The 27,771-nt window shown below is 38.2% G+C and overlaps 1 protein-coding gene across 1 annotated transcript in view; it reads left to right on the top strand.

Moving 5' to 3' along the window:
* The first annotated feature begins 11,509 nt into the window (after positions 1-11,509).
* Positions 11,510-27,771, top strand: part of LOC140235525 (3'-5' exoribonuclease HELZ2-like) — a 74,376-nt gene continuing 58,114 nt past the window's right edge. Inside the window, exons 1-4 of the mRNA XM_072315548.1 lie at positions 11,510-11,625; positions 14,303-14,387; positions 15,063-15,111; positions 19,371-19,598. Of these exons, the coding sequence (XP_072171649.1) occupies positions 14,326-14,387; positions 15,063-15,111; positions 19,371-19,598 (339 nt within the window). The 5' untranslated portion in view covers positions 11,510-11,625; positions 14,303-14,325. The remainder of the gene's footprint in view (positions 11,626-14,302; positions 14,388-15,062; positions 15,112-19,370; positions 19,599-27,771) is intronic.

The raw sequence follows: 27,771 nt of genomic DNA on the forward strand, positions 1-27,771 counted from the left end.
AAACTAGTCGCCGTAAACACACGTGTTAAACGTAAATCGTGTTTCATTATAAATAAACAACCTTGTTTCACTTAAGACTTGAAATTCACGGGGGGGGGGGGGGAGGTTCAGCTAAACCTACGCTCAGTGATCCTTGTGAAACTACTGATATGGCTTATTTTCTAGCAATTTTTCTGCGACTTATCTCAATACTTTTGGCTCGGGCTCGTCGATAAAGGGAGTTCACGGTTGCGATTTGCGCATGATTGTGCAAAATAAAGGTCAAATGAGAATGTTTGTGTATTTGCCATTGACTTTGAAACGAAAAGAATCCTCAGGCAAATGAGGATTTGGAATGTTAAGTTGTGTGTTTCACCTTGTTAGAACGCACAGGTGAAAGTGATTCATCAATAATGTTTAACAAAAGCTGCACACACATTTCATTGACATTGATTACAAAGGTGGCATATGCTTCAACAAAAAAATGCTCTGTCACAGGTCCTTTTCATGTTGTTTGAAAGTCTGTGGTGTAGGGGTCAAATGAGACATGCGCTAACCATGAACTCCCTTTTTGTATTGAACACTGTGAGCTCCTCCGATACCGTCATGTCAGAACTCTGCAACTCCAACTTTCTTGGCATTCCCTAACCGCACACGTCCAGCGACCCCGCTATGAAAAGCGCCCCGCGCCGGTGTCAGGGATTCCCCAGCATCACTGTCCGATTGCGCAATCAGCGTTTGCTTTGAGTAGTCTAAATTCTAAACTCTTTATTTTTTTCGTTCAAATGCACAACACGCCACATATATATATATATATATATATATATATATATATATATATATATGCCCTTCAAGCAGTGTAAATTCGCAATCTCTAGAATCTCTTCGGATGAACCAATTCTAGAGATTGTACCGCTCAACGTTTGCAGTGCGTGTTCCGCTGTAAAAATATTTGATATTTATATAAAGCAGTCTAGAATTTAGACTAGCATCCGCGTATAAATCGCCCGTGCACCGTTGATGGTACGGAGAAGTGTTGTCAGCGGCGGACAGTCGGAGACAAGCCATCGAAACTCTCGCCTCTCAGATTATTTTCCCGTTCGCGTGATTGCTAACTGTGATCAGCGTTTTCAAAATATCTGGCATATGTGAGTTGCTCACCAACATAGTTACCAATATAGAGGAGATTCCCTGCGAATCATGCCTAGTCGAGTGAGTATCATAATTACTGTATTCTGCCGCACATATAACACTCTCCTGCTTTCTTATGGTTTGATGGTGAGGTGGTTCTATGCATACCCTACACGCCAACATCATCATTGAACTTCTGCATCAGGCAAATTGTCATAATCCAACCGTGCATGCATCAGCTACAAACAGCAACTGCTCGATACATTTGGCCTATACATGTATATAGTTTATGATCTGTCTCTTCGTCTTGTTTGCATGGCGTTTCCTCTTATCATGTAGCAGCTTAAAGGACCTGCACAGTAGAAAATGTATGTTACATCTTTGTTTTACTCGATTATACTCTGATCATCACTTGTATGGTCAGAAGGGTATCTTTATACGTGCCATATCATAATAAATAGTATGTATTTTTCTGCTATTTTTTCAGATTACTTGGATCCACCAAAATAACAAAAAAAGGTATATGCAAGCAAGCAAGCAAACAAACAAACAAACAAAGATTCTGCCAATGACGTAATTTCTGTCAGTCACTGGATGAATCAAAGACATTTCAGTGCACCTTCACCTAAACTTAGAAGAATTCACATGCATGTTTCCGGCAAAATCTTGGATCCGAGTAAACTAAAAAATAATAATAAAATAACAAAAGGGGAAAAAAATAAACACGAGTCAACGTGCATACATTTCACAGGTCCTTTAAGAGCAACCTTGTCTTGAAATCTATCGATCTCACATGAATCTTTTACTGCTTTTCGTGTAGCGGGTACGGCGCAATAATTGTCCAGGGCAATAGATGTATGGCACCGTATTGGTGTGTGTGTGTGTGTGTGTGTGTGTGTACAGATAGATCAAGGCCCTATATCTAGGTAGGTAGATATGCAAGATTGTCCGAATGCGCATGCAGGTTGGGGAACACGGTCATATAGCATAAATTCAATACGACAAAATGTCAATGATAATAATCCGACATTATCATTATTATACACTGTACGCATATACTAGTAATAATGTTTGAATATAATATACATATTATACGTATACTTATGTGCAGTCTGTATGTATATAAAACATTTGACACATACTGTACTTTTGTATACTTTGTAACTTTGTATATGTATTTTGTATTGGTTTTGTGCCGGGCCTCTGTATATCAGGATTTTTTTTTTTTTTTTTTTTTTTTTTTTTTTTTACTTAAAGGGCTACCCTGTGAAAGTAGAAAGGAATAACTAAATAAATAACATTCACAAAGGTAGTTGACGAGAGGTTCATTTTTTGGTATTTTATTCCTCCTCCGAGTTTCACGCACATCATTACCGTGATTACAGGAGGTACTATCATTAAGCAATATTATTGTATGCCTGAATTATATGAAGACAAAAAAACAACAACAGATAAACACCGTGTTCAAATATTTTTAAGTAAGGCCATCATCAAATAGAGAAAAATAAAGTGTTTTCAATGATATAAATGCACTAATTGTATTATAAAAATACCTGAAGATGTCTAAATTGTCATATTGTCATATTTTTTCTCAGCTTTAATCTCAAATATCTTGATTTGATAAAAAGTTAATAGATATATTTGTTTTAGCATTTAAACTCCCAATGATACATATAATATGGCAGTAATTGATGTAGATGTAATTCAGATTTTCTTTATGAACTATAACTTTAAATCATGGATTGATATTTAACTTACATTTTGTATACAAATACCTTTGTGACTTCGGGCCAATCTATGTGCTTATGTGTCTGCGGGTATATGCTAATGTCGCTGCATGCGTGTGTGTGGCATCTGTGTGTTTTGTCCCTTGGACTTCGACTTGCTATGGAATATATAAGATAATCGCATAAACACGAATCTATACTTCCTTGTGACTCTTCTACCATTTATATCTTTCTCACCTCCATGTCATGAAAACCAAATGCGGAAACTTTGTTATATTAATGTATTGACAAGCTAATCATCTTGACATGACTGGTAGATTATGTTCCAGGACCTAAAGAATGTGGTTTCTATAATTTTATAGAGATGAAGAGGAGCGAAGTGATTACATATGAGGGGAGCGTATATCAAGGTCGAAGAGATTATATTTTTCTCACGGAGAACATAAATATCACCACAGCAAATAAACAAAGCGATTAAAGTTAATTGTTGATGACTGGCAGAGTGACAGGGGATGATGTATATATATATATATATATATATATATGTGTGTGTGTGTGTGTGTGTGTGTATATATATATATATCTCATTAAAATGATAAAAAATATACATATATATTATGTATGTATATATATATATATATACATATATATGTATATTTTTTATTATTAATTTTTAATGAGAAGGATTTAAAATGAGATCGTTAATCTCGAGACGAGACTTACTTATATACCCACGTATAGCTGCAGCTGTGTTTAATGCATGTAAAATAAATTATTATGATGCTTTAATTTATTAGAGTCCAAATGAAAACTCTGTGTTTTTGTGCTGTTGCAGGGAAGTGAGACATTTTCTGATAAGTGGTAGCATATAAGAATTAGCCAAATATAAATTTAGTTTTGGTGTTGCTTTTGAATTCGAAAAAAGGGAAATTCAAATTGTCACACTTGCATTAAAAATCCCACGAATAGGTTCGTAATTCCGAAAGTTCGTCAATTCCCATCTTCTCTTTTTTCCCCCTGATTATTAACGATCCCTGGGAATAACGAACCTTATTTCATTTTCGGTTTAACGAAACTTTGAACAGCAAACTTTATTTCATTTTCAGAACTATGAATCGGCATAACGAACTTTGGAAGTAATGCCACAAATGTTTGGGTTAACCAACCCTTTTTCATTTTCGGATTAACCTAGGTATACAGGATTTGTATAGTTTCGGAATAACGAACCTCTGGAATAGCGAACTTTATTTAATTTTCAGATTAAAAAACAACCTGTGGAATAAAGATAACCAATTATAATTACCATTACCAATGGATAGAGACTGACTTGCAATATGATCATTATAATGATGTAATGAGTGAATTAATCATAATCCTATCATCTTGAAAGTAACTTTAAGCTATATAAATAACGTACTTTAATGGTGTACTGTAGTTCCTATGAGAAACATAATGATAATTAGTATCGAAGACTTGGGAAAGTGACATCATCCGTCCATTCAACTTGCCGATATCACAGGTTTGTGGAACTGAATGAAAATCTAAAACCCCGAACTTTCGAATCTTTGTAGGATTTACTGTAAACACACTCTAACTTTATTTGGCTTCTCTTTTCGCTTTTTATGTAAATATCATAGTGTTTCTGATCGTTTAGTCAAGCTTAACTAAATTTGTCACCCTTTTTTACCATTATGTTCGCTTTCACTCATATCTGATCAGTTGCTTGTGTGTCTCTGGGTTCATGCAATATTTATCATGCCTTCCAGCTGCTATACAAACAGCAATCATCATGATAAAATAAAAATAAGGAAAGTCTTGTTTATTTTAGTTTTGAAACTCGAATATCCCCTGTGAGCTAAAGGAAAGACAATCAAACTATTTCACGTTTTATGTGTTTTTTTTTTATTTATCACAGCGCATTTCAGTACATAACTGACTGGAAGATCTTGATTCTCATGCTACACTCCTGGCGAAGACTATTAAAGCAGGATTGTGGCATGTTCATTCGTCTCATGTTTTAGTGATGGAATCTTTTTTTTCCCCCGACATTTTGTGACTATATTTTCTTTTCTTCTGTATGGCTGTTATTGGGCATAATAGCTCAGATGATATTACTGAACTGAAGCTGAACAACAGCCTCATGATTTTCTGATCTTTTGTTTATTCCTGGCTGCAAACAGTGGGAATCCCCACTACAAGGTGGAAACACGTCACGTCAGCTCATTGCTGTCAGCAGTAGCCATCAGATTTTACAGCGTTAAAGAGCCTTGAGTTCAAGGTTCAATTGAATCGCTCAGCTAAGAACGGAGTGGGGAATTTTGTAACATGATAACATAATATGATTGGCCATTGGTTGAATTTGTTTTCGTTCGTGAGTGAACCTATGTGTACAACGACTTGCACGGAAGAGCTGATAATCAATATGACATGTACGATTTTATGCCACATAACTGCAAAAATTAGCGTTTTTATTCATTTGTTTATTTATTTATTTATTCATTTATTTATCTATTTCTAATCTTTTGTCAGGGTAGCCCATTCACCAATAAATAGTGGTTTTCCATGGAGCCCTGAATAATATTGATAAACATAATTATGTACATGAAATAGCAAAACGTATATAAACCACAGAAGATAACATACATACCAGCATACTGTATACATTGCAAGGTAATATAAAAAATACATGCCATAGCAAGAGTTCACCAGAATGCCGAAATAACAATTAAAACGCTATTATTCAGGAATGATAACTTAGCCCAGAATAAATGTGGTGTGTTACTATACAAATAACAGCTTTGCTTAAACAATCTCTTAAATGAATATATGGAAGAAGCTGATCTAATTGAATAATCCACCCTATTCCATTCAAGTAGAGAAGGCCGCACTTGTGACAATCAGAGCGAAATCTTGGCACACGTAGACTTCCACTGTCTATTAGCCTTGTATGATGTTCATGTACATCACTAGGCTTAACTAAGTGCACCTTAAGGTCCGAAGGTTATAAGTAATGGACGCATTTATATATCATCATAACGCGACTGAACTCAAAACGTTTGTCTAGTGTCATCCATTTAAAGGCTTTTGAATAAATCAGCCGACGGTGTGTCAAATGTTTTGTCCAATATTATTCGTGCTGCCCTCCTTTGAATCTTTTCTAGCTTAATTGTATGGGATTGAAATCTGTTTGACCAAACAACAGAACAGTAATCAAATTGTGGTAACACTAGACTATTATAAAGTAATTTTAAGGATTGTTGGGGCAAGAAGGCCCTCGCTCTCTTTATCATGCAGACACTTTTCTGGGTACGTTTACATACATTTTCGATTTGTTTAGACCATTTTGGTAATTCTTCATCTATTAAAACACCTAAACATTTGGTGAACTGAACTCTTTTAATCAGAATATTATACCATCTAATGAAATACTGAATTTTTCAATTTTCCTGAGATTAGCACGGCAACCGATAAGCATGACAGAAGTTTTGTCAGTGTTAAGGACGAGACGATTTTCCTTAATCCACCCCATTACTTTGTTTAGTGCAACAGTTATCTGTTCTTCTAAAACTGCAGTGTCATATTTTAGCACTGACAGTGAGGGTCGTATCGTCAGCGTACATACTATTATCTATAACACCTTCTGTAGTACACTCGGGAGACTGTTGACATGAATTGAAAATAAAAGGGGACCAAGAATTGACCCTTGAGGTACACCTAATTTAATAGTTGAAGGGTGCATGGGACTTGCTTCCTTTGAATTGCGTCACTTGCTGTCTGTCACTTAAATAGGATTTGAACCAATCTACAGTCGTCTTGCTACACCCTATCAGGGGTGTATCCAGGATTTTTTCGGGGGGGGGGGTCGTAATCAAAATTTTGGACCTTTACCTTTGCGAGGGAGCGGAGCGACCGAGCGGGGGGAGGGTGTGGGAGTTTTTGAATTTTATATCTTAAAATGGGGCCATTTGGTGCATATACAAAAGTGACTTTTTCGGCATGGCAGTGCGGCTTAGAAATAAGGTATGGCATATTAAAACGGTTACATCTTGTTATTCCGAAGGTTCGTTATTCCGAAGGCTCTTCAGTCCGAAGATTCGTTATTCTGAAGGTTCGTTTTTCCGAATTTCATTTTCGGATTAACAAATCTTCGGAATAACGAACCTTCGGAATAACGCCACAAATGTTCGGATTAACGAACCCTTTTTCATTTTCGGATTAAGGAACCTCTAGGTATAGGGAATTTGTGTGTTTCGGATTAACGAACCTTCGGAATAACGAACCTTCGGAATATCGAACCTTCGGAATAACGAACAGCACCCATTAAAACTAAGTTACGAAATTTACGAGGTTTTTGAAAATTTGCTGGAACACCACCTGGTCACTTTTTTTCCAATTGTTTATTATAGGGTAAAAAGCCCTCGAAAAACAAAAATGTCTGTTACAAAAAGTGGACCTTTTGAAAATGGAGGGGGCGGTCGTACGACCCTCCCGACCCCCCCCCCCCCCTTGCATACACCCATTCCTATACACTTTAATTTGTAGGCCTACAGTGTCAAATGCCTTCCGAAGATCTATGAAGGCAACTCCAAAAATTTGATTATTATCTATATTCAAAGACCACTGATACACAAGTTTTGCAAGAGCAGTTGATGTGGAATGAAATGGTCTAAAACCAGATTGATTAGGGTGTAGTAAATCATTCGCATTCATGAATTCGCTCAGTTGTTGATGTACGGCCCTTTCGATAATTTTACTCACCTTTGGTAAGATTGAGATGGGGCGGTAGTTATTCAACGAAGAAATATCTCCTACCCGAGCCTTCTTCCATTCACGTGGAACAACTCCCGTAGACAGGGATTTGTTAATAATTTCGCAAAGAGATTCTGCAATAACATTCTTTGTCGTCTGTAAAAGTTTGCAGCTGATGTGATCTTCTCCGATTGCTTTATCTTTGCCAAGAAGTTCGATCTGTCTCAATACAAAATCTCTCGTTATCATACTTAAGTTAAATTGAGAATGAGATGGAACGAAACCTTTGTTCTCATCTAATATCATTTGAGAAGTATTCCTCTGCAGATCTTTTGTAATTTTAGTAGCATTAGATATGAAAAGATTGTTGAATGCTTCAGTAATACTTGCGTTGTCCGATACTTCTGCATCATCAACCTTTATGGTATTGGGAGAAATGGGTGATGATTTAGGCGTAAGTTCTCTCAAGCTCTTCCACATTTTCTTACTGTTGTTACGATTTTGTAAAATTTGGTCAGTGTTATACTGTTTTTTTCTTATTCTCATGAGATGAGTAACTTTGTTTTTTAGATATTTATAGGTATTCCAAAGATCATCACTATTGTTAGCTTTAGCAGCTTTGAGGACTTTATCACGTTCCGTCATGAGCTTAACAACCTCATCGGATATCCATGGACATGCATGTTTTCTTATCCGCTTTTTGCGCGAAGGTATGTGATTGTTGATATAACATTATTGAAAAGCGTCAACCACATATCCCACGCATTATCAACGTCGTCTATATCTTTTATGACCTGCCACGGAGCTCTTCTCAAATCACCATAAAATTCCTCCTCATTAAGATTTTTGAATGAGCGAAATTCTGCACATTCAGACTTTTGATGGATCTTTGCACTGAAGTTCCGAATAGCATATACCAAATAAGGATCACTATTATGCTATATAGTCTCAAATATTCCCCATTCACTGTAAAGTTCTTTGTCTGATACAAATATCAAGTCAATTAAAGTAGAAGCAGTATTTGTAACTCTTGTGGCAGTATCAATTAACTGACTTAGTCCGTACATATTTGTATACAACATAACTTTTTCGGTATTCACATCATAATGGTGTGGCATAAAATTACAATTGAAATCACCTTATAATATAATACAACTCATATGTTCCGAGAGAGCAGAGTCCAAATTCTTGTCTAATTCTTCAAAGAAATCAACGTGAGAATTCGGAGGTCTGTAAAATTCCCCTACAAGGATGGAAGGCTTATTTGGATAATGCAATTCAAACCAAAGACATTCTAAAGTATCGTAGATGGATTCAAGTCGTCTCTGAATCTTTTGGAAATATACAGCCACACCACCACGTGTCTTGTACGGTCTCTACGTAATAGGACATAATCATCGAAATGCAATTCAGAATCATCAATCATGGAATCACAAAATGTCTCATTCAAACCAATGACATCCAAATTAATGATGTATGTCTCAGAAGTAATCTAAGTTCATTTTAGAAATTAAACTACGAATATTCAAATGGGCAAATTTTAGACCCCTCTTTCTGAGCGGAGGAACTGAACCATTAATCAAATCATTAATTTTACTTTTGATTAGTTCAAGTGGTCGCTCCTGAAGAGTACTTTGTGCTTTGCCAGTGTTAACATTATCATTGCAATTCAAATTTTCGGTACCAACTTTCAAAGCACTGTTAGAAATTCGTTTCAGTTTCATAAAGTAAAATACAAAGTTTTCCTTTGTTCCTGGTTCCAATCTTAATGTTCTAAAAAAAAAAAAACCCAACAACAACAGCTTCACCTTCTTATACCGTACACATCTTACTCATACAAAACTTACTATAGCTCCCCGGAGGATCTATTCCAGGGAGGTGGTTCCCGCCTCCCTGATCACACGTGACACATGTTTACACGCATGTGACCAAAGAAAGCACCACTGAATCTAACGAATTTAGTCCCTCTTATAATGATTGCAAGAGTGTCTATAGCCTTCAAAATGATCGTGCAAGATGCACTCTGTAGATGCATGCCACGGATAACAACTATTCTTCCCAATAGGGTTTTTTTATTTATTTACTTATTTTTTTGTTAATTTATCTATATATTCATTCATGATTATCTATATATCTTAAAGACAGCTTGTACGTCCCCGCTTCATTTAGTAGGACTGTATAGGTGTATACGACCCAGTGATAGCGCTCGAGCTGGTCAATTTCATTTACAGATAATTATGAGCTTAAGCTGGGACCAATTCCAACATATGGCTTACATGAATCGTCATGCATACGATTCCGTACTTATTTCACCCCCGGTATCTCTCTCTCTCCCTTCAATGTCACCGGTCATTATCAATTGACAACAAAACCATTCAAATTATTGATGTTTAAGCAGGTCTAAATAGACTGTAAGACTGAAAGATTGGACTGTATTTATATCCCCATCCAGGATATACTCAAATTCCCAAAACGCACAGAAAAAAAAGAAGCTCTGTCCCCAATTCGGCTCTGTGTCAAAACGGTAACACAAAACAAGCCCTGGAAAGCAACATAGTATAATAGCTCCAGGACTACTTCTACAGACTATGGGGAATAAAAAAACATACAAGCGAACAAACAAACAAACAAGCCCCACAAACAAGGACCCAAGGAATGGCGGAAACATCTTTGTAAAGATGGCTCTGTCAAACAAAAATCGAGACTGCATCCGGCGAGTATGATTTCTTATTCAGTAGTGTTATCACGCATCTATGAAATTATGTACCGATAGTCGAATGTTAGATTGGACCAAATCAACTGAACGTTACCACGTCGGGTGATGCCAATGAAATTATACTATTTAAAACCCCCATGTTTGGAATACTGATTTTATCATTAATTTACAATCTTGAGTGAGCTTTATAATGAAAGCGGCTGGGTCGAGAATATCCATATTCTTCTGTTTGTCTGTTTGTCGAGAATATACAATGTATACTTCTGTTTGTGGCGTAAATATTCTAAAGAGAGTGGAAAACGCTTCTAAAACACAAAACAACAACAACAACCTCATAGTTCCTGGGGTTTCGCACTGTTTGTGTGTGTGTGCATACATTTAATGTAGTGCCTATGTGATCAAACAGCGTACTGAAGACCAGCTGCTATTGAATTTGTGACTCCCTGCTCAGACTGGTGATTGTTGTGTGAGTATCACTGAACGAAATTCATGTGAATAAAGAATACGAACGAGAAGAGTGTGTGCGTGGTGGTGTTGGTGGTGTGGGAAAGAAGGGGGGGGGGGGGGGGGAGAGAGAGAGAGAGGGAGAGAGGGAGAGAGAGGCGGAGTGGGGATTCCCCGGATCCCGTTTCCGCTTGATTGTGTTTGTGGGATTCCCCAACCTTGCTGCGAGCTGGTACATGTACTGCATGCGATACTTGTCTGTTCGTTGATCGGTAGCTCTCCATATCAGTGACTCTAGATCATAGGAGAAAACCCGAAGGAAACTCATCCTCCTCCAGCTCCACCATCTGCTTCTAACATGTACAGTAACCATTATCCTTTGCTCATGTTTCTTTCTTCTTTTTTTTCAACTCGGGCGCCTCCGAGCTCCGAGGCCTCATGTCATTCTAATGAGTCGTCTGCTCCGCTCACGGTTATCGTGTGTATGGCGATATGGGCTATCGATACGCATAATTTTATGCCAGTCGTAGTTCACAGCTCCTGGACGTGGACCCTCGTACATAAATCACCCCCGCACCGTCTCGCCGTAAAGGCTGTGACTGTTTACGTGCATGTGAGGCATACGCATGCATGCAGTATTCTGATGCAGTGCGCCTCGCCTTGCTATAGTATAGGGGCTTGTACCTAGAGCGCCGGCGGCCTTTGCACTAAATTGCAGTTTGGTGCAGTGGCAGTCTTCTTCTTCTTCTTCTTCTTCTGGTTCAGTCATGAAATCGTCTTGCAGAAAACAAACTTCCAACGCAATGACTCGTCATTTGAATACATTTCATTTGCATATTATCAAAGAAATCATGCATATCACGTCAGAACCAAGAAATGGTGAGATATTCGTGTAATCGTATATATAGTATTAGGTCTAGAACCACCTAGTAGACCTAGGTTATCAAGACCTGCAACTTGCAAGTGCAAATACAGGTCGCTCACTAACCCTGGGACGCTCCGTGTAAGGTTACTGCGTGTTGGGGCTGGTCGCAGTTAGTCGCTCACTAGCTTGCAGTTAGGAGACTGACTTGCCTGCCACCCGGCACCACCCTCGCCTAACGTTTAATAGGCCCTATTATAGTACATGTATTAACAAAACATACAGTTAGGCAATTTCTACGTAAATGCTAACTAACGTTAGTAAATTTAGTGTTAAGATGCTGCTACACTCGGTTTGATTATAGGATCTAACGTCTGAGTAACGACTAGAACGTTGTAACGACACATTAGAGTCTAACCCATGCTCATGCAGAGTCTAGCTGTTAAGTGTTAACATGTTAGATATCTTTAGATCTATGTAACGTTAGACTTCTGTTTTAGAGATTTGATTTTGGCATGCATGAGTAATATTAGACCATGGCATATGACCAAGCGTTGTGGGACCGGTGGACGCGTACGGTATTGTAAGTGCATCTGTAATGTAACGTTAAGTTTTCACGCGTGAACTTAAGTGTCGGGAAACACAACCCCCTAGAATATATCATAGAAATTAGAATCTAATCATTTTATTTTCTGTGACTGACGAAAAAACAAAACAAAAAAGCATCTGTTTGATTTGATTTAGGCCTAGATCTATTACGGTATCTACGTAACGTTAGACCTAACCGCTAGTTACGATTAAGACATCAATACAGCTAACAGTTAGGGTCAGTGTAGCTGAGACTCGACCATGGACCTATTGTATCTAGTACTAGTCTTACCGTTTAGACATGGACATTCATCACTCGGTAATTAGAAACTAATACGTGCACCCGTTTCTGTCAAAAGTGTCACAAAAGCATTTTGAACATGCTTTCCTGCTCTGATCCAGTGTTGCCCACTGACAGCCAGCCTAGGCCTTTAACGTTAGATACAAGAAGACAGTGCTTTGAGAAATCTAAAAACTACATGCGCAGAAGGGGCATCTCTAACGCTGACTCTCTTAAATCAAGAAAAATGCAATGTGCAGTTGTAGTGTACATCGCAAAATCACTGCTAAAGTAATTTCAAATTTCAAAGAAAGACCTCTGTTCATAGTCTATGTGTAGTAGGTCCATGGTATGATGTATTCATGGAGCTAATGTCTTTTTACATAGTGCCATGGTTTATATTGTGACAGGGCTGCCAACACTGGAAACTAGTAGAGAGTGAGACTCCCATAGGCCAATGCTATAATTTAGGAGTCAAAATGAGTGAGATCAATAGAAATGCATGCAAATGAAATAAAGTTTTAGAGTGAGAAAGGACCAAAATGTGTGAGTCTCACACTCAATGCGTGAGAGTTGGCAGCCCTGTTGTGATTCAGGGTTAGGTAAATTTGCAAGAACATGTAACGTTTGAGATGTATAACTGGTTAGGTCTCTACCAGGCCCTAGTCTAGATAACAAGCTGACCAGAATGGTGTGATGAGTGTATGAGAGAGTCATGGAACCTTGACATTTTTAGAATCAATATTTAACACTTGCAAAATGTAATAGCGTTATCGTGGTGCTTTGCCCAGAATTATGCTTTTACTTACACTCACATGCTTGCTAAAAGCGGTAAGTCAAGTGCTCTTTCATTATGCTAGAAAAATTATTTTTTGTGATATTTCCTCTAGAATATCTATATTGTCTTCATATTGTTTCTACACATGGCATCAGTCATAAAAACCTTTAGTATTCTCCTCATCCAGCGGTTACAACACCAGAACTTTGAAAATTCATAACTTTTGCATTGCTTGTCTGACTTTCCTCAAACTTTCACTGATGTGTCCTACTATTTCTGCTTTCACTCAGTCCACTTTTCTCTTTGGGTTTTTGTTTCCTTTAAAGCGCTTAATCTTACCAAGCCATGCTAACTGTGCAATGAATCTATGGGACAAAATTAAACATGCTCTATTTAGCACATTCTATTCATGAGTAATACTAACTGTCAAAGTGACTATCATCCTTTCAAAAGTTATTAGGGTTAAAAATAAAGTTTGTGTACAGGGTTTTAAAGAAATGAAGAGAGGCCTCTAAAATGTGCCTATCAATCACACTATTCTACCAAAAAATGTTCCAGAAAACTGCTAAAGCTCAATATCTGTTCATTTTATGATACCAAACTTTCGAATTATGTTGAAGAAGAATTTGCTCAAAGGTTTCAGGAAATAGGGAAAACTCAAGATTGAGAGGGTTTTATACCCTTTTCACATAATTTGAGTCCTCACATATAAAAATAGGCCTTGCAACTTTTTGTTGGTTTTTGTGATGCATGGTCACATATTTTTCTGCCAAAAAATTGTTGATGAAAGTTTGTTGTTGAAATTAATTTTGGTAAAACTAATGTAGTTTGCAATTGAAGTAAAATGTAGAACTCTAGTGCTGTTCAACTTGTAAACTAGTAGAAACCATGCTTGTATATTTTATAATGAAAGAACCAATGGAATTTTTGTTGTCACTCATTTTGATAATAATTCCTGTACATGCAATGTGTGTGTCACTTCTCTCTTCCTCTTTTTTTATTTGATTTGTTAACTATGATTTGCTCTCATACTGAATACTGACAATAGGTATAGGCTGAGGGATAGGAGGCATGGAGCAACAGCTACAGAGACATCACATACAACCCCGAATTGCAGAATTATTTGATGAAGTGTAAGTTCAAAGCTTGAATATTTCATGTTATGTGTAAATACCTTTTTCAAGACAATTTACAAGATCATTGCAGTGACAATCATGTTTATGAATGTAGGATGGCCAAACTTGTTTTCACTGCGATATTTTCCATCAGTTTTCAATTAGTGCAAGTAGGCCCTATGTACACGGTCATTGTTCCTCATAATTCCTCTCTGTGAATGTTGTGCCTTTGAGCTATGATCCCTTTTATTATTAAATTACAGAATCGGATGACAAAAGTGACTACTTCTGCATAAATTACATTTTATTTCATTCAGCACTGTCACTTTTTCCATTTTCTAGGAAACAGTATGAATGACTATATTGTATTGGCAGGTTCAGGCATTTTTTGTTTTGTTTTTTCAATTTGCTGTCTGCTATATGTGTGGAATATTAAACAATCAGAGTAGCTTTTGTACATTTTGTGCAATATGATTACCAAAATGAAAGTATGCAGATATTTGGTTATCCAAATGCATTTATGCCACTGATAATGTGTCAATGATCTATGAAATTCAAAGGACTGGACTGATTGTGGAAAACTTGTAACAGTAAATTCCTGTATAATAATAACAGACATTCATCAAATTACTGCATTGGTAACTTATGGATGCCAGTCCTGTGATACTGACATCCTCATATTTATTCTTTCAGTTCTGTGGTTGTCAGCAGGTGGAGGATTTATCATGACTTACAATCAGAGGTAATAGCTATATTTTATGATTTGTATGGCTTTTATGAATATCTTTGTGTTCTAATCAGTTGTGCATTTTAGTAAGGATGAAATAAGTGAAATGAATCTGTACTCACATTGCTTGTGGAGGAAAGAAAACAATCTACATTAGTGGAAACAGTTTGATTTTATAATGTATGTGTGTGTGTTTATATTTATATATACAGTATGTATGTATGTATGTATGTATGTATGTATGTATGTATGCACCTACTATATAGATGTGTATGCATGTGTTTGGGGGTCCTCCCCTGGAATTACAAGGGAGCCCAGAATCCCCAAATCAGATATTCTTTAAAAGTATTTTATTAAACCAAAAATGCTCCGAGTAAATATATTAGTGACTATGCATTCACGTTTGTTCATGGCACATCTATGTGTGGTCCCCTGGAGGCCAGGACCAAAGTGGGGGCCAGTTTTCACATTTTGATCTTCTTTTAGAAAACACATAGATTTCTACAAACTTGGCAGGTATTATTACCAGTGTGATGAAATACAAATAAACACAATTGCCCCCCCCCCCCAAGTTTGCTAAATTCTGATGAAAGGTAATAGTCTGCAAGAATGTGCAGGGTGAATTTGAGATACTCTGATGAACACTAGCCCCACCGTTTGTTTGTTTTTAATTAAGTGAGATCTGTCTGTTTTAATTAAGCACACTACTGTAAAATTATTCATTTCACTTTTTTACAGAATTTTTAATTCATGAAGATTATAGTTGCTGCAAGTTAAATTAAGCTATAAAATTCACAGTTAACCAAAAGCAATGAAATCCACTCCCCATATAGATTTTGTAGAAAGAGCAAACTTCATTCTGAGTGAGGAGGCTCTGTGATTGTGAAATTACATAATGTTTTCATAAAACTGATTTCAGTTGGAACCACATATGCAAATTTCATGAAGCAATGATGTCAGCTTTCATAGGTCTCCCACTATCCTGCACATTAATCTCTAATGAATTTCTTTTCTGCAATGAAATCAGGAAAAGTATCTGGTCACTTTGAACTTTTGTGATGATATGACAATTACTTTTAAGGGAGTAGTGGTTGCAGTTGCCAAATCATTTTTATGCCTCCGCCACGAAGTGGTGCCGGAGGCATTATGTTTTCGGGTTGTCCGTCCGTCCGTACGTACGTCCGTACGCTTTCGTTTACGCGATAACTTGAGTAATATTTACTGGAATTTTACCAAACTTGGTCCAAGTATGAAGTATGATGGGGCAACGATTTGATAAGATTTTGGGTGAAATCGGCTAAAGGTCAAAGGTCAAAGGTCAAGGTCAAATCATGAAATTGTATCCGTTTACGCGATAACTCAAGACTGTATGGAGCAAATTTCACCAAACTTTGTTGGAGGATGATGTATGATGGGACAATTACTTGATTAGTTTTTCAGGGAAATCGGACAGAGGTCAAAGGTCAAAGATCAAGGTCAAATCCTAAAATTTATCTGTTTATGTGATAACTCAAAACTGGATGAAGCAGCTTTCACCAAACTTGGTCCAAGGATGATGTATGATATGACAATTAGTTGAGTAGATTCTAGTGACATTGACAAAAGGTCAAAGGTCAAAAGGTCAAGGTCAAATGCTAAAAATGTTGCTATTTCCCCCATATCTATGCAATGCCCGCAGTTATTTTCTTGAAACTTAGTGTAGACATGTACTACTGCGTAAGGATTCTCCAGAGAGAGTTTCATGTCATAAGGTCAAAGGTCAAAAGGTCAAAGGTTAGGTGAAAATGTTGCAATATCACTTTTCTCGCAAATGGTTCAATGTATCTTCATGGAACATGGTACATATGCATGTGCTGACTGGCAGGGATTATCTAGGGAATTTAAGGGTCATGGGTCAATAGTCAGGGGTTCAAAGGTCAAGGTCAACTCCTCAAAATGTTACTACTGTATTTCCCTCATACATGTATACTAGCATATGCAATGATTGCATTATTAGTTTTAAAAGTGTTTAATATATGTACATGTATTACTTGATGGAGATTCTCTTGGAAATTTCCAGCCAGAAGGTCAAAGGTCAAAGGTTAAGGGTCAAAGGTCAGGTTTAAATGAAAAAAAAATATTTTGTACTGTAATTACACTCTTTCTTCATACCTTGAAAATTATACTCAATGCATAAACTTGTAATAAGGTCGGTCAGAAGTCAAGTAAAAATTTTCAATTCCCCAAATATGTGCACCTGCACTCTTTAATAGACAATTATAGCAAACCCAGTTCGTGGAAAGTGAACATTCAAGATATTTCTGACAAACCTGTTATTTCGATATTTTGCCAGTTATGTAAAACTGTCATCACACATTGTCAAGACATTGTACTATACACCTATTGGGAGAATCATGCATTATGGCGGAGGCATCAGTCGCCGTAGCGACATTTCTAGTTTAAAGATAATTTTGTGTATAAACTGAAGGTGATTGATTTCACTGCGTTATTTGATTGCACATTTGTTATGTGGTTGCAACAAATAAGGCAGTCTTGTGTATTCACCTTTCCACAACTTTCCTACTACTGTAAATGTTGACATTTTTGTGCATTTCACACAAGCAGAAACTAGTCTGAAAACATAAGCAAGCAAATATTTTTGCCTGCCATCTCTTCCAATAGCTAGTTGATGTCTTTAATTGCTCATCTTACCTGGCCACGCTTGAAATATTACTCTTGCGAAAATATCCAGTTTTACAGTACATGCCAGACTTTGATGAAATATTTACCATTCTGTTTGCTTGATTTTTCTCTGCTGCATACACCAATATAATCATTTTGTAACTTGGGTTTTTGTCGAGCCCACCGGAGGAGGTGAGGGGAGACTAAGGGATCGCCTGCGGCGTCTGTCCGTCCGTCGTCCGTCCGTCCGTCGTCTGGCCGTAACGCTACAAAAATTTCAATGACACTTTACTCTGGGCTTCAATTGCAATCAAACTTCGAGGGAAGATGGGTCATACAAAGTTTCACATTTTACCATAAATGAAGGTCACCTCAAGGTCAAAGCTCGCAGGCAGGGGTCAATGAACTTTATGGCCCAATGTTAAGTTTTTGTGGTGCGTTTCTATTATGGGTCATAACTTTTGATCCGTAGGTCCGTTTGTGACCAGACTTAGATGGTAGATGTCCCTTGGGGAGTGGATGATCACAAGCAGGTCAAAGGTCACAAGCAGGGGTCAACGATCTTTAAAAGCCCAATGTTAAGTTTTTATGGTGCGTTTCTATTATGGGTCATAACTTTTGATCCATAACTCCATTTGCGACTAAACTTGGATGGTAGATGTCCCTTGGGGAGTGGATGGTCACCACAAGGTCAATGGTCACAAGCATGGGTCAACAAACTTTTAGAGCCCAATGTTAAGTTTTTATGGCGCATTTCTATTATGGGTCATAACTTTTGATCCATAGGTCCGTTTGTGACCAAACTTGGATGGTAGATGTCCCTTGGGGAGTGGATGGTCACCACAAGGTCAAAGGTCACAGGCAGGGGTCAACAAACTTTGAGGGCCCAATTTTTTATGGCACATTTCCTTTTTGCCATAAATTTTTACCCTTTTATATCTCTTTTTATCTGTTATATCACTTTTTTACCTGTTAAATCCCATTGGCGTACGATTTCTGGTACGCGAATGGGCGAGACACATTATGGCACTTGCCTTGTATTTCACAGATGTTGCTCATCAACTGATGTTTGCAAAGTCAGCAACACAACAGAATAATGCCTTGTGTGACACAAATGCAGTGTATTTTTTTTTTTATACAAGGTTGAAAGCTGTTAATTCTTTTTGAAAAGGAATTTTAATGCTTATCAGGAATGTCTCATTCCATTCCTTTGGTTATAAGATGGCAGCTTTAACTCTTTGCTAAATAGTCTTACAAGTCCTGATTCATCAAATACTATGCTTGCATACTATATGGTAGATACAGTATAAAGTTAAAGACAGCTTCACCAGGGAGTCTCTCTTCCCATGTTGTGATTACTGTATATGAGGTCAGATTCTAATGAAGACTTTTGCTGTTTTCTCTCACAATATCAACATGAACAATTCATGGACTTCTCTCTTCATTTCAAATAGAAAAACTGCCAAAAAATGCATAATTTGTCAATTATGCAGTGTCAGTGTGAGAGAAATATGATGCATTAGCAGGTCTTTCGACGAAAGTCCAGACATAGCTCTTACATGTATTTATACAGTATACAGTACAGTCATTACCTCATCGCCTCTTTTTTTCAGAGATGGATCCTTGACTTCATAGCAACTTTGCAGGCAGAAGCAGAATATTTGCTGAAGGAAGGTGTGAAGCTGCAGGATGTAGCCATATTGCATACTGCAGCCAGGTTACTTGTTGATTGCCTGCAGCTGTATAACATATTACTGGAAGATGACTACTCTGGAGGACAGAGACATGAGAAGGGGCGAGAAAGAGCATATATCAGACATGCACATGCTTGTATACTTTTGGTAAGTTGTCTGTTGCCACAGTATTTATGATTTTTTTTTTTTTAGCTCACCTGAGCCAAAGGCTCAAGTGAGCTATTGCGATCGCCCTTCGTCCGGCGTGCGTCGTGCGTCGTCCGTCGTGCGTCGTGCGTAAACTTCTTACATTTTCATCTTCTTCTTGAAAACCCCAAGACCGATTTTCATCAAACTTGGCAGGTAGCATCCCTAGGGGGTTAGGAACTCAATTTGTTAAAATGGGCACCATGCCCCACCCAGGGGGCCCCCAAGGGGGCCCAAACCCCCCCCCCCCCCCCCGCCAAATTAAGGAATCTGTAAAAATCTTCTTCTCTAGAACCAGAAGTGATAGAGCTAAGTTAATGCTATGATTTAGTACATTGATGACTGTAGTTTCAAGTTTGTTCATGGCAAAATCAGGGGTGCCCCCCTTGGGACCCAGGGGAGGTGGGTGGGGAGGGGTTCTAATGGGGCCTAAATTGTACATTTTCATCTTCTTCTTGAGAACCCCATGACCCATTTTCACCAAACTTGGCAGGTAGCATCCCTAGGGGGTTAGGAACTCAATTTGTTAAAATGGGTACCATGCCCCACCCAGGGGGCCCCCAGGGGGCCCAAACGCCCCAAAATTACGGAATCTGTAAAAATCTTCTTCTCTAGAACCAGAAGTGATAGAGCTAAGTTAATACTATGAGTTTGTACATTGATGACTGTAGTTTCAAGTTTGTTCATGGCAGAATCAGGGGTGCCCCTCTTGGGACCCAGGGGAGGGGGTGAGGAGGGGTCCTAATGGGGCCTAAATTGTACATTTTTATCTTCTTCTTGAGAACCCCATGACCCATTTTCACCAAACTTGGCAGGTAGCATCCCTAGGGGGTTAGGATCCCAATTTCTTAAAATGGGCACCATACCCCACCCAGGGGGCCCCAGGGGGGCCCCAAACCCCAAAATGAAGGAATCTTTAAAAATCTTCTCTAGAATCAGAAGTTATAGAGGTAAGATAATACTATAAGTGAGTACATTAATGACTGTATTTTCAAGTTTGTTCATAGGAGATCAAGGAGTGCCCCTCTTGGGGGCAGGGGGGTTGGTTGGGAAGGTCCAAATGGGGACCTGAATTGTTCATTTTCATCTTCTTCCTGAAAACCTCATGATGTGTTTTCGTCAAACTTGGCAGGTAGCATCCCTAGGGGGTCAGGATCTCAATTTATAAAAATGCGCACCATGCCCCACCCAGAGGGCCCCAGGGGGCCCCAATCCCCCCAAATTAAGGAATCTTAACAAATTTGGGCCCTTATTGTACAGTTTCATCTTCTACTTGAGAATGCCTGGTCAAATTTTGGTAGAGCTGTGAATAATTTAGATTAGTGACTGCATGAAAGGTGAACTTGCGATACTCAGGTGAGCGCTAGACCCGCGGGTCTCTTGTTTCTGTTAGTAGTAGAAATGGGCCTTTTATAAAAAAAAAAAATTAGCCTGTGGCAGGGAAGAGGTTATTTGAAGAGCAACAGTCAGCACTTTGATGGATCCATCTCAACTTCTCTATACTAACCCTCATCTGATCCAACTCCTTTACGTGCCATGTAGAATCAAATGTGTGTGCCCAAGCATTTCCTTGTTAGCTCACCTGAGCCGAAGGCTCAAGTGAGCTATTGCGATCGCTCTTCACCTGGCGCCCACCGGGGGGGGGGGGGGGGGGGGGGGGGGGGGAGGGCGTAAACTCCCCCAAATTAAGGAATCTTTAAAAATCTTTGTCTCTAGAACTAGAAGTGATAGAGCTAAGTTAATATTATGAGTTAGTACATTGATGACTGTAGTTTCAGGTTTGTTCATGACGGAATCAGAGGTGCCCCCCTTGGGACCCAGGGGAGAAGGGTGGGGAGGGGCTGTAATGGGGCCTAAATTGTACATTTTCATCTTCTTCTTGAGAACCCCATGACAGATTTTCACTGGATGTTCTCTTCCTTGTGCTGTGCAGAAAAGCAGCTTTAGATTACGCCAAGACACAACCTATAAAAAATTGTACATTTTCATCTTTTTCTTGAAAACCCAGAAATGAATTTTCACCAAATGTAGCAGGTAGCAGCCCTAGGGGGATATTATTAGGTGATCCGAGTATCCTCTCGGATCACCTATTGTATCTGTACGGATTCTTTCTTCTTCTTCTTCTTCTTTATTTCTTTCTCCTCAAATCTTGTGCAGCGGTTAACTCAAAAAGTCCCCTACCTATCACTTTCAAACTTATACCATATATGTATCATGTCTTAAGGACGACAGATCTAGTGTATCAATGTGATCAGTTAACCGTGACGTCATTATGACGTCATTATCTGAAATCACGTTTACATCAATATCTCATTAATGGAACGGAATTTTTGAATGAAATTAAGATATCATATAGTTCAAGTCAAGGTCTATTGATATATTTCATAAAATTTAGTCACGTTCATAGTAAACGAGCGCGTATGCGCGCGTTGAAATTTAAACATGCTCTAATCAACCTCAAAATTGTTTTGCACACGTTTCAGGTCATTTACAGTTGAGTATTTCAAAAAAAATTGACGTACGCACGCGCGCATATACGCACGCACAGCTCAGTATGCGATAGAAATTTCCCGTTTTATCGCACGGATCGAATGTCTGAAATGTCAAGGAATATTTCTACCAAGTTTCATGTCAATCCGACTCAATATGACGTCATACGGGCCAATCAAAGTTGAAATTCCGCGCGCGCGTCAATGGCGATATACAGTGCAACTATGCCAAAAAAAACGCCAATTTTAAATCCGATTTTACTCGTCAGGATGGACGGTGACCCCCCATTTTCTTTACATATTTTGAAAGTTGATTAGTTGTACATGTCATTTCATGGGGTGGCAATGCTGGCAAAATGATTAAAAGATATCAAATTTCTTAATAAGGTAAAAAAAATAAATTTTCAAAATAACGTCATCAAATTTCAAGTTCACTCGAGCGTATCTCATTTTTCCTTTGTTGATTGTCACCCAGATTTCAGTATGTTGTAGCTTATTTAATGTTCTTTCAAACGTAAACTTACAAAAGTTTGATTGGATGTCGGCATCACCTCGTAAAAATTGATTGAGAGTAATCTTGTCAAATTTGACCAGTTTACGTGTTATCTCTATGGGAGTGCAGTTTTTCTGGAAATGAAAATTGACATGACTGTTCTTTTCGAGCACTAGCTCACTTATGCTTCGGTGAATTTCTCCCAGATTTTAATATGTTGTAGCTGAGAATTTGGGCTATCGTAACTGTGCCCTTTATTTTTTCGTATGTGTCGGGATCACGTCCAAAAACTTGGTTGAAATTAAAGCTTATCTTTGATGTATTTTCATATTCCTTTCTTTTTGCAACTTTCTTTGCAATAACTCAAGAAAAATAAGCCCTATCAGCCCTATATTTTGCACATAGTTCATGTCACGTACATTATTTCATAAAATAATAACTACTTGATCGGACACCATCTTGGGTATGTAAATTAGGGTCAAAGGTCATAAATGTTTTATCCTGTATCTTGGTGAATACATGTCCTATCTTTTCCATATTTTGCACACGTAAAAACTATGTTACAAGGATCATTTCACAAAATAATCACTTTTTGCTCAGATGCCATCTTGTCTGTGCAGATCGGGGTCAAAGGTCATATGTGCTTCTTTCTGTATCTTCGTTATGACGTGTTATCTCTATGGGAGGGAATTTTTCTAGATGTGAAAATTGACATGATTGTCTTTATCGAGCACTAGCTCACTTACCCTTCGATGAATTTCTCCCAGATTTCAATATGTTGTAGCTGAGACTTTGCGCTATTGTTACGTGCCCTTCGTTTTTTCATACGATGTCAGAATTATGTTAAAAATCTTGGTTGAAATTGAATCTTATCTTCGATGTATTCAGATATTTCTTTCTTTCTGCAACTTTCTTTGCAATAACTCAAGAAAAACACGCCCTATCACCCCCATATTTTGCACATGTGGAGTTCATGTCACGTACATTATTTCATGAAATAACTACTTGATTGGACAATATCTTGGGTATGTAAATAAGGGTCAAAGGTCATAAATGTTGCATTTTGTATCTTGGTGAATACCTGTCCTATCTTTGCCATATTTTGCACACGTATATAGACGATGTCGCAAGAATCATTTTACAAAATAACCACTTTTTCCTCAGATGCCATCTTGGGAGTGTAAAGGTGGGTCAAAGGTCATATGTATTCATTGCTGTATCTTCGTTATTCAGTGTATACAGAATTTGGTACCAAACATGGCAGATATGACCCCCTTTTCTAAATGAGAATCCAGACATCACACGGCCAATGTCTCTAAACACAGATGAAACTGGTATTGTCATGCCTATTGCGATCAGGACTTGAATCAATGATAAAAAAAATCGGATCACCTTAATTTGTCAGTGATGACAAATTACAATCTCTAGTTATTATTATTATTATTATTTATTCGGCTTTCATTCACAAATATCATAATACATATTTCAAAATCAAAACATATACACTGGAGTGTATGTTTTGGAGGTTTTTTTTTTTTTTGGGGGGGGGGCAGACTCTCCTTTGTCTCCCTTTATGGAGTAAACCCTTCTTTTGCTAAAAAATGTAAGAAGCTATAGAACCTGGCTAATGGTGAAAATCATTGACAAAACCAGAAATAAATGCAAACAGAAAAACTGACCAGAAATGAATATCATTTAGTAGTGGAAAATTGAGCAAAGAAAATGGGATTCCATCGGAATTCGAACCCGAGACCTCCGGATGCTAGCGCGGTGCTCTACCGACTGAGCTATAGAAAGCCCTAGTTCAGCGTTCGTCCTAGAAACCCTAAATTCTCAATGCTCGAATACTCAGAAGCTATAGCAGTGTGTTATTGTGTGTGACACACATGTACACACTTGAACCTGGCATAAACCCGAAGGATAATTCAACTTGGAGATAAATGCGAGAGATCATCAAAGTGATGCAGCATTTTGAGTATGTAACAAACACAAACAGAAAAACTGACCAAAAAAGTGAATATTATTTATCAGTGGAGAATTGAGCAAAGAAAATGGGATTCCGAGACCTCCACTGATAAAAACCAGAAATAATTACAATTGTGTAAGCAATTGATGTAAGTTTGGATTCAGCCAGGTAATGGTCAATAAAGGTACAAAATTAAATTATTGCATCTGGAATTACTGATCAGATGGGCTGATGAAGCATCCAGGATTGGCATGAAACTGTCCTCAGAATTTACAACAGTATGTCCAGATGCAATGATTTAAATTTGTATAAACAAGTACACTTTATTCAAGAAAGGTGACTGCTTGCTGAAATTACCCTCTTATTTCAGTGCCTTTTATATTTGAATTATAGGCAGTAGTGTCAATGTATCTATGGGTGCAGATGTATGTAGATGTCACACCAGCCTATCAGATGAAAAGGATTTCTTGAGTGCCCTCTTTATAGTTACATGTGCCTATATCTCAGCAATTTCCTGAATTCATGATTCTTGGATATTTCTGTCAGTGGTGAATTGTTAATTAATATTAGTATGATAGTCATATGTTTTGTCAATGTATTTTTCATATAATTTTGAAATGCTTGCAATTCAAATACCAGATAACTCCAGCCCCACCACAATTATTTATACTGTCAAAGCAACAGTTAACTTAGAGAGTGATAGGTTGGTTTAAATACTTATATTTTATATTCAAGTTAAATACGTACAGTTATGTTCGTACATCTATGCAAGTGTTACTTTTGACACTGGAGAGCTTGCCCAAGGACTGCCTGAATTAGGATGCAGATATAATTGACCTTGAGAGTTTCTGGTTAAAACTATGGGGAGAGGGGACTCCATTATAGTGCTGTTAGAGGCACCAGAGCCCTAAGATGGGAAAAAATGAGATGAGAAGTCATGTGGTGGATGTGATGTTGGAGGGATACTACAGTGACCTTTACAAAGCGTGAATGATCATGATGTAACAGTCAAAGATTATAGTGCACCACTGCAGTGCAGCTTGTTTATAATCTTTGGTCACAATTGCTACATCATTTAACAGGGTAGTATCCTACTTGGAAAAAGTGATGTCATATATTCCAAATAGTATGTACCGTAGGAGTATCGAATATGCCAACGTTTTGAAATAGTTGAAAATGCATGTAATCATGTGAAGCTCTTTCATGCAATCATGCATTATAGAATTGGTAGTGAGAATCCTGCAATCTCATTCGTCGAGAGCTATACGTTGATTTTTGTCGAGCCCACCGGAGGTGTGGGGAGGAGACTAAGGGATCGCCTGCGGCGTCTGTCGTCCGTCCGTCCGTCCGTCGTCCGTCCGTCTGTTCTTTGTCCGTCGTCTGTCCGTAACGCTACAAAAACTTGAATAACTCTCTACTGAGGATTTCAATTTCAATCAAACTTGGAGGGAAGAGTGATTATGCAAAGTTACACATTTTATTAAACATGAAGGGTGCCTCAAGGTCAAAGGTCACAGGCAGAGGTCAATGAACTTTATGGCCCCAATGTTAAGTTTTTATGGCGCGTTTTGATTATGGCTCATAACTTTTGATCCCTTTGTCCGTTTGTGAGCAAACTTGGATGGTAGATGTCCCTTGGGGAGTAAAAGGTCCTCACAAGGTCAAAGGTCACAGAAAGGGGTTAAAATTTTTAGGGCTCATTGTTAAGTTTTTATGGCGCGTTTCGATTATGGCTCATAACTTTTGATCCCTTTGTCTGTTTGTGACCAAACTTGGATGGTAGATGTCCCTTGGGGAGGTAAAGGTCATCACAAGGTCAAAGGTCACAGACAGGGGTCAACAAACTTTTAGGGCCCAATGTTAAAGGGCCCTTTGCATGTTCCCTCGCCATGTCTTTTGTTAGTCACAATGATATGACAGAAACATGCAAGTTATGCTGAGTCGAGGGGAAGGTGCATTCCAATGTCTTTTGTTAGACATTTCAGCACTTTAGCAATGATTGACAGATGATGTCATCTCAAGAATATGAATATTGATTGGTTTGGAAGGATTTTTTGTGGGCGTTCCCAAGTAATCTGAAGAAAAATAGAAGAAAAAATCATTAAAAATATATGGAATGTTTCTAGATATTCGTTTCAACGCAAAAGTGATGTTGAGGGTATTATAAATCAACACAGATCAACATGCATTTGGATTTCAGGGCCCCTTTAAGTTTTTAGGGCGCGTTTCGATTGTGGCTCATAACTTTTGATCCCTATGTCCGTTTGTGACCAAACTTGGACGGTAGATGTCCCTTGGGGAATTAAAGGTCATCACATGGTCAAAGGTCACAGAAAGGGGTTAACAAATTTTTAGGGCCCATTAAGTTTTTATGGCACGTTTTGATTATGGCTCATAACTTTTGATCCCTTTGTCCGTGTGTGAGCAAACTTGGATGGTAGATGTCCCTTGGGGAGTTGAAGGTCACCACAAGGTCAAAGGTCATAGGCGGGTCAACAAACTTCTGGGAGTTAGGAAAATATTAATTTCTTGTATGCGACTGGGCGAGACACAGTTTGGCACTTGCCTTGTTTTTTCCTGGCTGCATGCTGGGTCACAGTGGTAAACATGTTATAGCGCACCTTTAGCAAGAGTATGCGCACTTGTACACGTACGTGTAGCAAAGGTTCATGCATCAAGCAAGCGTTCGTGCACTCAGTACAAGTCGCCTTTTGGCTAAGAATCATGCATCTGGTAAATACTGGATACATGGTTTTGAAGTACTGGATGCATGATTTTCGGGCTCTTGTCTGTGGCAAGCCAAGTGGAAATGCATCCAGTAAATCTGCCATCGGGTAACATGATAGAAAAATTGACTTTGGCAAGAAAAATATCCCTAAATAAGGCATTCTATAACACAGATGACGCACTTGTCTTTTCTTGCGTCAGTCGGAATAGTGTGCATGCGGTAACTATGGAATTTAGCCTAAATGCACTCGGCTTCACTTCATGGGTTAAGCATTCCATAGTTACATTATGTGCACAATTCCGACTCAAGCACTTAGACATGTGCGTCATTTGTACACTAGCAGGATGAGTTTGGGATCCAAAGTGTATTGAAGAACTACCGGTAATGCTGCAAACTTGGTTCCAAGTAATGAAATTTTCGATAAGAATATGAGAATCAAACAAAAATTACCACATTTT

Source organism: Diadema setosum, chromosome 11 (assembly GCF_964275005.1).
Source record: "Diadema setosum chromosome 11, eeDiaSeto1, whole genome shotgun sequence".
Lineage (NCBI taxonomy): Eukaryota > Metazoa > Echinodermata > Echinoidea > Diadematoida > Diadematidae > Diadema > Diadema setosum.